The following is a 13025-nucleotide window of genomic DNA, read 5'->3' on the forward strand; positions in this document are numbered from 1 at the left end:
CTAATGTGAAAGTATAAATCAAGAATTGTACACTCATCCAAGCATTTCTTCTATAAGGAATAGAAAGTCATTGACAACTATGCAAGAGACTGGGTGATTAGTACATAAAAACTTTCTTTAAAAACATGGATACATAAAACTGACAATGAAATCTAGCTAACCAAGAGATTAATTAGAATAGCTTAATTAACAGAAAAATAGTGATACATCAAAAATATATAATGTTGAGTAGTGAATCTATTTAAGTATAGAAAATTAAACAACTTTGAGTTTGACATGGTTATAATTTCTGCTCTTTCAAAGCAAGGAAGTAGTAGATACTTTGCATAGTTGAAACAATCAAAAACATTAGATGCCTATTCTGTATGACAGTTATTTTCTTAAATTTACAGGTAACTTTTTCTTTTCATGAAGAAACACTCATTTCAAGGTCAACTATGCCTTCAATTTTACATCTGTTCTTCTATCTCAGATATACAAAAGTAAAAATTAAATCAAAGTTTTCTATTTTTATATGAAAAAGTATCCCATTTTCAAAATTAATTTCTTTCTGACTACCTATCTCACCTACCCTCTTCCTTTCTGCATATATACTGAGAAGTGTATGTATGGAATATGGTCAGAAAAGGCAGGTAACAATCCTTGTTAAAGTGTCAGATTTTTATTCTTATTTGAACTTTTCTAATCAGTATATATCATTTTTTCTATAAAAACAATAAAGGATTCAATTTTTTAAAAATGATACAGTTTAAAATATATATATATAAATTTAGTCTTATTTATTAATTTTCATCTTTTTTATTTAGTTTTATTTATCTGCATATTTTGAGAATTCTTATCTTTAAAATAGAGATACTATCTACCTCACAGGATGACTATGAGCTTTAAAGAAACTAATACATGTAAAATTCTTACTAAACTATCAAGTGTTTCATATGTATGTAATTCATTACTCATGTAATGTTAATATTATGTATTATATAATTGCATAACATATTACATATTATTGAAATGCTATACTATTAATATTATATAGAATACTATATCATATTACCAATAAAATCTCACAATATATTCAAAGAATCAAAAGTGTAAGAAATTTAAATACAAAGACAAAATATAAAGTGGTATAAATACAAAGTGACATATCTAGGGACAGAGCAAAATAAGTCTTACTTATCTATTATTAAAGTACAATAAGGGAACATACTTTGAATAGATCCATGGAGAGAAAACACCAAGAGTTGATACAGAGGCAATGCAGACCCTGAGGGTAAAGAGAAAGGAAGCTGGAAACCCTGTACAGGGTTGTCAAATGCCAGTGCTAGTTCCATCCTAGAACGGCTCCTGGGGAAGGGCTGAGTGAAGAGATGGTGAGGCAACCCACTCTTGCTGTGAAACTTTGGGATCCTAGCTACATGAGATCCCACAACCCCCACAGACATTTTAACTGGTGGGGGTGTGTGGGGGTCTGACCAGAGAGTATACAGAGAGGAGAGAGAGACAGAGCTCCAGCCTGCATGGAGCCTGGGGGTTTTTGCACACAGGGCAGCTGCAGTGGAACGTGGCCACAGGTGCCCATATCCCAAGGCTCTCAATCTTCCCCAAGTTGCTCTAACTCCAGTTGACTGTAGGGCCAAGAGACAGCAGGGCCAAATTTTACAAGAAATTATACATTCAAGTCTACAAAATAAAAGCTAACAATATGATAACAATATCAAAATCTCACATATCAGTACTAACCCTGAAAGTAAATGGTCCAAATGCCACAATAAAAAGGCACAGAGTGGGAAGTTGGATCAGAAGACAAGACCCAATTGTCTTCTGTCTTCAAAAGACCCACCTCACATGTAATAACATGCACAAGATCAAAGTAAAGGGATGGAGAAAGATCTACCATACAAATGAAAAACAATAAAGTGCAGGAATCACAATTCTTATATCACATAAAACAGACTTTAAAGCAACAACAATCAAGAAGGACAAAAAAGGGCATTATATAATAAGAAAGGATACAATGCAACAAAAAGGCTTAACTATCCTGATTATGTATGCACCCAACATTAGTGCACCCAGATTCATAAAACAAGTTCTTCCTGACTCACAAAAACACATAGATAGCCACACAATAATAGTAGGAGATTTCAGCACACCACTGAGAGCATTAGACAAATCATCCAGTAAGAAAGCTAACAAGTTTTTGATTTAAACTCCACAATTGAGCAATTATACCTAACAGATGTCTACAGAATGCGCCACTCAATAATCACAGGTTACATATTCTTCTCATCTGCACCCAGAACATGTCCAAAGATTGAATACATGCTGGGTCATAAAGTCTCAAGAAATTAAAAAACTTGAAACCATATCAAGCGCTCTCTTGGACCACAGTGCAATAAAAATAGAAATCTATCCCAAGAAGAATGCTCAAAACTACACAAATACATGGAAATTTAACAACTTGCTCCTGAGTAACTCTTGGGTGAGCAACAAAATTAAGGCAGAGATTAAAAAATTCTATGAAATTAAAAAAATTAGAGACACATCTTACCAAAACGTTTGGGATGCAGCTAAAGGAGTATTAAGGGGAAAGTTTATAGAAATAAACGCCTTCATCAAGAAGTTAGAAAGATCTCATATTAACAATCTAATACTACACCTAGAGGAACCAGGGGAAAAAAGAACAAACCAACCACAAAGTTAGAAGAAGAACAGAAATAACTAATATCAGAGAAGAATTGAATGATATTGAGAAGCAAAAGTCTACACAAAAGATCAATGAAACCTAGAGTTGGTTTTTCAAAAGAACAGACAAAATTATTAGACCATTAGATAGATTAACAAAGAAAGAGAAGATCCAAATAAGCACAATCAGAAATGACACAGATAGCATTACAATTGATCCCACAGACACAATATATATTCAGAGACTATTATGAACACCTATATGAACACTAATTAGGAAGTCTAGAGGAAATAGATACATTCCTGGAAACACAAAATCTTCTAAGTCTGAACCAAGAAGAAAGTGAAAACATGAACAGACCAAACAAACAGACCACTGGAACAGAAAAGAGGACCCAGAAATAAAGCCAGAAACCCACAACGATTTGATTTTCCAAAAAATTGACAAAAATAAGCAATGGAGAAAGGACTCCCCACTCAATAAATGGTGCTGAGATAACTGGCTAGCCATATGCAGAAGAATGAAACTAGACCTCTTCCTGTCACGTTATACAAAAATTAACTCAAGATGAATACAAGATTTAAATTATAAAAATTGTAGAAGAAAAGCTAGGAAATACCCTTCCCGACATTGATCTTGGCTAAGAATTTACGGCTAAGTCCCCAAAAACAATTACAACAAAAACAAAAATTGACAAGTAATACCTAATTAAATGAAAAGAGCTTCTATACAGCAAGAGAAACGATCAACAGTGTGAGCAGACAACCTACAGAATGGGTGAAACAATTCACAAACTATGCATCTGAGAAAGGTCCAATATCCAGAATCTATAAGGAAGCTAAAGAAATCAACAAACAAAAAAAGAAATAATTTCATTAAAAAATGGGCAAAGAACAAGAACAGACATTTCTCAAACAAGGACATGCCAGTGGCCAACAAATGTATGAAAACCAGGCTCAACATCACTGATCATCAGAGAAATGCAAATGAAAGCCACAATGAAATACCATTTCACACCAGTCAGATTGGCTATTATGAAAAAAAAAAAAACAGGTGTTAGTAAGGCTATGGAGAAAGAACACTTATACACTCTTGGTGGGAATATAAGTTATTCATCCACTGCAGAAAGCAGTACGCAGATTTAGTGAAGAACGTAAAGTCCCATTCAACCCAGCAATCCCATTACTAGGTACATACCCAAAGGAAAATGAATCATTCTACCCAAAAGACACGTGTACCTGTATGTTAATCACTTCACAATTGTCAAGACATGGAATTGACCTACGTGCCCATTGACAGTGGACTGCATAAAGAAAATGTGGTACATATACACTATGGAATACTATGCAACCATAAAAAGAATGAAACCATGCCCTTAGTAGCAACATGGATGCAGCTGGAAGTTATCATCCTAAGAGAATTAATGCAGGATCAGAAAACTAAATACCACATGTTCTCACTTATAAATGGGAGTGAAACCCTGACTACACATGGACATAAAGATGGAAACAATAGACACTGAGGATTACTAGAAGTAGAGAGGGAGGAAGGCGTGGTCTGAAAAATTACCTATAGGGTACTATGCTCGCTACCTGAGTGATGGGATCATCTGTACCTCAAATCTCAGCAACACACTATGTACCCATGTAACAAACCTGCACCTTTACCCTCTGAATCTAAAATAAAAGTTGAAATTATTTTTGTAAAAAATATAATTACGTGGTGGTGCAATTTTTTTTCTTGAGTGACTAGTTATTACAACTAGGTATGTTGAGGGAAAAAAGTCTAGGAAGTATCAAGTAAGATTTAGTCTCCATTAATAATTCCTCAGCTTGAAAGGGCCTATATTTTCCTAATCATTATAGAATTTCCTATGAGATTAAATTTTATCTCATAAGTACCAGTAATTACCCCTAAAACTCGTTTTAATTGTAACTTTGAATTCTAAATGTGTTCAACTAATTTCTATTGTTTGTTTACATAGAGACTGTAGGAGATATTTTTCTACACCCCCTATTTTGTTTGAAGTCCTTTTCAAGCCTCCTTGTAAACAAATCTCTACAAGACTCTTTGTAGATAAGGGCTTGTAGATAATTTTTTCAGATCATTAAGAGATGTTGATAAAATGCTCAAATAAAATATAAATAAATATTAGGCTACTTAAACAAAATCCAGAATCTGAACAGATGGAAATCTTATCTAAGGATTATTATGGAAAGTAACACCTCAATTTTTTTCAATCTGATAATTTTCCATGCCCATAAGCTGCAGTTGTCTTTTGAAAACTATTTTAAGAGGTTTTTTCTTCTTAGTTGATGACCTTTTCCCTTACAGTTAGAGTTATCAAATACAGTCAACCAAATTACTGAGTTCAAATGCTTTTCAAAAGGAAATGTTCAACTTGCCCAAATTTAAAACCAGATTAATTTATCTGCCATACTTAATGGAGAGTATTAACCTTACCCGCTGCCAAGCATCTGGCCCTGGTTCTGCATCTTGATTCATGCTTGATCTGGCAAGCAATCATAAATAGCCATATATTCAAACCTAGAGGTAGCAAAGGTGTAATTGGTAGAAGCAGCGCACAGAGGACACAAAGAAATTGAATTTATATAAGAAAAGATCAGGGAAAAGCAAATTATATTTATTATTTTAGATGCTATATTTCTAGTCTTTAATTTTTTTTTTCTAGGAATCTGGTGAGTTAGGTTGGTTAGTATTTTAATCAATTATATGATGACATGAGGGAAATTTTTTAAAACCCAAGAGGCTTGTAAACACTGGCCAAAAATGGAAAAAGTTGTTGAAAATATTGAAACATAGCCACTCGAAAATTATTTTAGCATTCTGAAGTTACAGAAGATCGAGCACAAAGACATCGTCAGAGAACCTGTGGAAAGCCAATCAAAAAAAGGATGATTTATCAGAAATATAAATAGAATTATTGCATAGAGAATGAGATAATTCCATTTATCATCTGTTTAACAATTTTCTTGAGCATTTTATTTTATATCACAAAGATTTAACATCACTAATAATAAAAATGTAAATTAATGCAATGCATGCCCTTTTGCTTAAAAATTGACAAAGGATAGGAAAAGGATAATGTTCATTTTGCCAAAGGTTTAACGAAATTGACAATAGCGAAAGTATAAGTGATAATTTATTATGATGAATCTAAATCATAGAAATGATTTGACACATGCAGGTTCTCTATAAGTATACAAAGGGGAAGATAAACAATCACATTACTACTGTAAATACATCCTTCCTCTTAGTATATCTGGTCCATGTTGTCCTGTGGTAACGCAGAAAAATGGAAGCCAGTCTGACACTTAGAAACATAAAAGATTTTGTAAGACTCCTTTGCCCACTGGTGCCTATGAGCCACCAAAGCACTCTTAAGATAGGTACATAAAAACACATTCTGCCCAAAGATTTCATAAATTGAAACCAGATTTTCTCATTGTAATGGAAAAACATATGTTTAAAAGAATATCTATTCATTTCTCATGCCATCAAGTTCAAAACCATTTCCTCATTACCCTCCAGCACCATAGCAACCAGTAAGATTATCTGGTTTGACTTACAAAAGCATTGGCTCACTTTGAAATAGAGTGTCTATTCATGAAAACTGAAAAAAATTTCCTTATGAAACCTGATTTTCATGATAGCTTGTCCCCTAAGGCTTCACTTGGATTCTCACCAAAGACCATTATCATCAATAGAACAGAAGAATGTTAACTCTCTATAGCATCCTATATATCCATTTTGTGGACAGGTTTTCAAAGTCACATTTTCAAATGTTGGACTTGCTTTCTTAAGTGAATATTATGCAGAGCCCAGTATACAGAACAGATTAAGGTAGAGCTGATTTGCTAAAAGCAGAGTGAGAGATGAGCACCCTTCATGTTTAAGGTCCCACTTTTATCTAGTAAAATCCTGAGGCATATCTATTGAATTTTAAGGACAAGGTGAATTCAGTTAAAACACCAATGAACTAGAAGAAGGTAACAAAATGTTCTAAGGCAAAAGGAGATAAAAGGCTGTCAAAAACAGAGAAACTAGGTCCCGCAGGGTGGCTGATGCCTGTAATCTCAGCACTTTGGGAGCTTGAGGCAGGGGGATCCCTTGAGCCCAGGAGTTTGAGACGAGGCTGGGTAATGTGGGGAGACCCTGTCTCCATATTTTAAAAAATAATAATTAGCCAGACATGCTGGCACACGATTGTAGTTCCAGCTACTCTGGGGTCTGAGGTGGGGGGATTGCTTGAGTCCAGGAATTAGAGGCCTCAGTGAGCTATGACTGTGCCACTGCACTCCAGCCCAGGTGACAGAATGAACCCAGTCTCAAAAAATAAAAATAAAAAGACAGAAAAACTAGACGACTATTAGTACATCCTCTGATGGGGCCTTTTAGAACTAAAATGCTGGCAATGTTTGGTTTGTTCCTGGGCTTAATAGCTCTTAAATCTAAGACCCAAGAGAGCCCCTTTTTCAGCCTCTTTTATCTTGTCCTTATTTAATTGTCAGTTTCTGGGAAAGGGAGGGAAAGCAAAGAAAAAAATGTAAAAATTTTAAATATTTAAGATAAACATATATTTTATTTGTACCTGAGTATATTTATATTTCTTTAAAATTTGATAAGTATTACCTGTCATTTATTTTGATATGCGTCAGGCTATTTTGTGTTGCTATAACAGAATAGCACAGACTGGTTAATTTGTAAAGAAGTTTCTCATAGTTCTAGAGGCTTAGAAGTCCAAGATCAAGGTGCCAGCATCTTGGGAAGGCTTTCTTGCTGTGTCCTCACATGGCAGAGAGCAGGAGGAATGTACCCATTCCCCCAAGCCCTTTTTATAGTTGCATAAATCCATTCATGAACAAAACACCTCCCAGAGGCTCCATCTCCCAACACTGCAGGACTGGGAATCAAGTTTCTAACAAATGGATTTTAGGGAACACATTCTGACTGTAGCAATATGCAATTATTAATATTGGTAATTGATTACATATTAATTCACTTTCAGTAGCTTCTCTTTGTAAAATAGTTAACCTGGTCATTTGGTAGATAAAAACTTGTAAGACCCAAGATACTTGAAACTACTCTACCCAACTGGCCTTAATTGCCTAGCCATTAATAATGGTTTCCCTTGGTTTAAATATTTCCAATTCTTATAGGATCATATTTGTTTTTAGAGTAATTTTGCAGCAGAAAAGGAATGCTAAGATTTGTTATTTAAGAAATGGCAGCATAGTGCAAACAGAGATCATGAATGTATTTTGTTTTGAAATCTAGACACATACAGCATGAAATAATTTAGTTTCCTCATCCTCAAGCAAGAGATAAGTCCTCCCTATTTTTTCTGATCCTTAGTAACCCCTATTTCTCTGCCTTTCTTTCCATTCTAACCACACTGAATTCCTTTCTAGCCAAAATAGCCAATATAAGAAGAGGCTATGGAAATTAAGTCCCTTTAAGAGAAGACCTGTGATTGACCTTGGAAATGACCTTCCCATACAATCAATGGTATAAATGGTATCGTAACAGTGTCACATGTGTTAATTAGGCATTTATGAGCAGAATTGGGGATCCAACAATAATTTATAATGTTATTCTAATATGTTTTAAATTGATATATTAATGGCTTATGAAACATTATAATTTACATATCTGTTCTGTTATTTTTGTAAAAAATAAGGATATCTCAGACACTGAAACACCAATATAATTAGTAGACTATTTTGCTCCTCTTTAATAAGTTCATAAAGTTACTCTATTCCTCTACTAACACAGTGATGAATGGTATCATGTGGGCTTCACTAATATTTGTTCCCTAAATTCTAGTAATGATTCATCTAATTATGTGTTTTATTTTTAAATCTTTAGTTTCTGTGATTTTTTTAAAGTTTTTTTGAGTATTTCCCACAGCAACAATCTAAAATACACACTGCCTCTGAAAAACCTCAAGAATGACACCCCAAAGATTATACTATCCTCAGGGTCACAGAGTCCATGTTACGTGAGGTCTAATCTGAAACACTCCATTAGATAATAAAAAATGGCTCATTTTCATTTTCTTTTACATCAGTAAGATATATTATAATAAATTTCCAATATTAACACTCTATATTTTAAAAAGCATATTTAATGCTATAGAAGCAGAGTACTTTCACATCTGTTCTTCACATATCTATATGCCAAGCACTGGGTTGACAATAAAAAAACAAATATTTCAATAATTAAGACACCAACACATAAAGCCTGCCACCACTGCAAAATACTAAGTTAAAAAAATATATTCAACATAAGATAGGGAAAAAGTATTCCATAAATAGGTAAGCCCAATAATTGGAACAAATTAAATCAAAACAGATTAGAATAGCATTGCCAAAAAACTTGTAAAAATAAAACATCATCTAAAATTGTAATTGCTTTGCAAATTAAATCACATTTTGGACTGTTTTTCATCCAAAAAGCTTACTTTTTTGACATAACATGGCCCCCTGTTTCTCAGATGTATATTTTTTTCACATATAAATAGATATCTACATTTAACATAGTCTTATGAGATCTTTTTTCTCTGGTAACCTATTAATAAAATAGCATCTTACAATCAATGAAATATAGTATATGTGCATCTTTTCTATTTTTAAGGCAAACACTACCATTAACTTGCACTTTAATACATCTTTGAAACATAATGTCCCTGCTATTTATACTACCACAGAGGCATCTTGAGTAGAGGCTGTGAATATTAATAATGTATAAATGAAATACCATGTCTGCTTCTCCCAAGGTAAAGCATTTCAAAATCCCAAATAGAGATATGGTAGGTCTTAGATTCTTTATGTCCAAGGGAATAGGTTTATCTTACATATGTAAAATATTAGAAATGTCTACTACTCCACAATGAATTTGCAACTTACATGAACACAGCACTTGTGTGATACATTTCTAACACCTTCTGAGTAATTCCATGTGGCCAAAATCTATGGTTCTCCATGGAATATTTTACCTCTTGTAATTAGCGGCCAGTCCTTGCTTTTAAAGCACACAATAGATTCAACATCCTTTTCATTGTACTTGTAATAATTGCTGCATCTATTTTTGAGACTGCCATTAGACTATGAACTCATTTGAGTCAAGAATTACCTTAGTTATCTCTCTGTCGCTCACAAGAAGCACAGTATCTGATGCAGAGTTTGTCAGTACTCAAGAAAATGTGTATAGAATGATAATTGTAATGAAAAATATACACCACAAGAAGATGCTGCAAGAATAACAGAAAGACACTAGGACTAAAGTTTATCTTTTTCTCTCTGTGCTCAGATGTGCTCAGATAAGGATTTACAGCAAACTTCCCAGATATACTGAGGCTCAGACCCCTTCCTTTCCCATAAATAGTCTGTCAGTCTTCTGTTTCGGAATTAGGAGATGATATGTTTCAGTTACATGTACCACTTGAAATGGATCGATATTTCTATAGGGAAGTGGCAGTCTCTGACTTTTCCTCACAAAACTCCTTCACACTAATGATCTGACCCCCCACCTCTTTATTTTTTTGTATAATAAAATTAACTAAGATGAACTGGGGGAAAAGGAGAAGAAAGCACCATCATCACCACAGTTTCCTACATTTTTAGTAGTAGCAGCAATAAGATATATAAATGTATTTCAAAATCACCTGAGGGGAAGAGCTGACAGCTCCCCAGAAACAATAAGAAATAGCTCGCTGGAGAAGGTCCCTAAAACTTGCTTCCTTACAGTCTCAATATGAAACACACTCCTTTGACTCATTGAACTTTTTAAAAAAGTACTGGGAATAGCTACCAGCTTGGAGTTCACACCCACTGGCTCTGTACTAAAGTGACAAAATGTTACCATCTTAAAGACAGGTGACAACATTTCTGGTCTCAATAACCCACACTGGATCCAAAAGAACAGAACATAGCACAGAAGTTAGATATAAAATATTGATTGAAAGATAGTAAATAAAGTAACAAATGAACAGACCTTTTGAAAAAAGCTATTCATATAAAAATGGACAATCTACAAAGATGAAAGCATGACACAATGCATACAGTTGTAAAAAAAAGTTCCAAGTTTTCAATGGCAATAAAATATAAATAATTTACTTATTATTACAAGCTTCTTTGAAAAATCACAATGTAGCTAGGTTAGAAATATTGCTAAAACTTACTTTCAAGTACATTAGTTGGGTATTATGTATCCCAATTATAGAAGTGAATACATGCTTGTGGAAATCTATTAAAAACATAAAAGTAAGAAAGATAGTATTACATAGATAACTCCATCACCCAAAGGTAAGCACTGCTAAAATACATATGTAAATTCTCATTTGTTTGTAAGGGTCCTCTCTGCCTCATTTTTCAAAGAACACTCTTCCTCATTTCTTTCTAAAAAACAGGTATGCCATCATATTTTTCTACCCACCCACCAAGCCTTCTTCCATGTAGCAACATTCTAACATAATGAAAATCCAAGATATTTTTACCGAAAGTTTAAGGTGAGATGGGAAACTGTTGTGTATGTCTTTCTTCTTGCATAAATATGGGGTGCCTGCTGGGCACGGTGGCTCACGCCTGTAATCTCAGCACTTTGGGAGGCATAGGCAGGCGGATCACAAGGTCAGAAGATCCAGAACATCCTGGCCAACATGGTGAAACTCCATCTTTCTAAACATACAAAAATTAGCTGGACGTGGTGGCAAGTGCCTGTATTCTCAGCTACTCTGGAGACCGAGGCAGGAGAATTGCTTGAACCAGAGAGTCTGAGATTGCAGTGAGCCGAGATCGCGCCACTGCACTCCAACCTGGCAACAGAGTGAGACTCCGTCTCAAAAAAAAAAAAAGGTGGTGCCTTAGGTGATTTTTTTTTTTTTTTTTTTTTTTGAGACGGAGTCTCACTCTGTCGCCCAGGCCATCTCAGCGCACTGCAACCTCCGTCTCCTGGGTTCACGTCATTCTCCTGCCTCAGCCTCCGGGTAGCTGGGACTACAGGCACCCGCCACCACACCCGGCTAATTTTTTGTATTTTTAGTAGAGACGGGGTTTCGCTGTGTTAGCCAGGATGGTCTCAATCTCCTGACCTCGTAACCACCCGCCTCGGCCTCCCAAAGTGCTGGGATTACAGCTGTGAGCCACCACACTCGGCCGCCTTAGGTGATTTTTAAAAATAACCTGACTCTTGACTATTTTTCAAATGTAATGGAAATTCAGAGTTATCCAAAATAACCTACAGAGGTGTAGAATAACATGCTGTTTTGCTTTATAACTAAGTCAACACACTTATGAGTAAATTAGAACAGATTAAAGCCCTCCAAAGGTCTGATATTTATCAGAGGCACAGCTTCTATTTCAGTTCCCAATCATGATTTTTATCGCTAATAATATAATAAATGTAAAGCACTGTCCACAATGGATCTAACTACAATCATGCTATCAGAAAAAAAAGGTTATATTCATGTACATCATGAGAAAACGTTTTCTGTATTGCCATCTCTTTTCAAATAAAAACTTGTTTGAAATATTCTATTAAAAGGTTACGGAAAAGAATAATCAGCTTTGCAATCTGATCAGAAAAAAAGGTTATATTCATGTATATCATGAGAAAACATTTTCTGTATTGCCATCTCTTTTTAAATAAAAACTTGTTTGAAATATTCTATTAAAAGGTTACAGAAAAGAATAATCAGCTTTGCAATCTGATTGCAACAAGAGAATATACTGTTATATGCAATAACTAGAAAAATAAACTTATGGTATGTTTTTCAAATGCTTAATTCAAACTAATCCTACACCAGTAGGATTATCAATAAGAACTCTTTTTTTTATTATTATACTTTAAGTTTTAGGGTACACGTGCACAATGTGCAGGTTACATATGTATATATGTGCCATGCTGGTGTGCTGCACCCATTAACTCGTCATTTAGCATTAGGTATATGTCCCGATGCTATCCCTCCCCCCTCCCCCCACCCCACAACAGTCCCCAGAGTGTGATGTTCCCCTTCCTGTGTTCATGTGTTCTCATTGTTCAATTCCCATCTATGAGTGAGAACATGCGGTGTTTGGTTTTTTGTCCTTGCGATAGTTTACTGAGAATGATGATTTCCAATTTCATCCATGTCCCTACAAAGGACATGAACTCATCATCTTTTATGGCTGCATAGTATTCCATGGTGTATATGTGCCACATTTTCTTAATCCAGTCTATTGTTGTTGGACATTTGGGTTGGTTCCAAGTCTTTGCTATTGTGAATAGTGCCGCAATAAACATATGTGTGCATGTGTCTTTATAGCAGCATAAGTTATAG

General features: G+C 34.7%; 1 protein-coding gene across 2 annotated transcripts in view; it reads right to left on the reverse strand.

Moving 5' to 3' along the window:
* The window catches only part of KCTD8 (potassium channel tetramerization domain containing 8), a 270038-nt gene that overhangs the window by 113269 nt on the left and 143744 nt on the right, over positions 1-13025 (reverse strand). Inside the window, exon 2 of one of the 2 annotated variants that reach the window (XM_063705256.1) lies at positions 5106-5233. The exons of the other annotated variant lie outside the window; for it this stretch is intronic. Coding sequence (XP_063561326.1) covers positions 5127-5233 — 107 coding nt within the window. The 3' untranslated portion in view covers positions 5106-5126. Of the gene's footprint in view, positions 1-5105; positions 5234-13025 lie in introns of those variants that run through there. 2 annotated transcript variants of the gene reach the window in all.

Source organism: Gorilla gorilla, chromosome 3 (genome assembly GCF_029281585.2).
Source record: "Gorilla gorilla gorilla isolate KB3781 chromosome 3, NHGRI_mGorGor1-v2.1_pri, whole genome shotgun sequence".
NCBI lineage: Eukaryota > Metazoa > Chordata > Mammalia > Primates > Hominidae > Gorilla > Gorilla gorilla.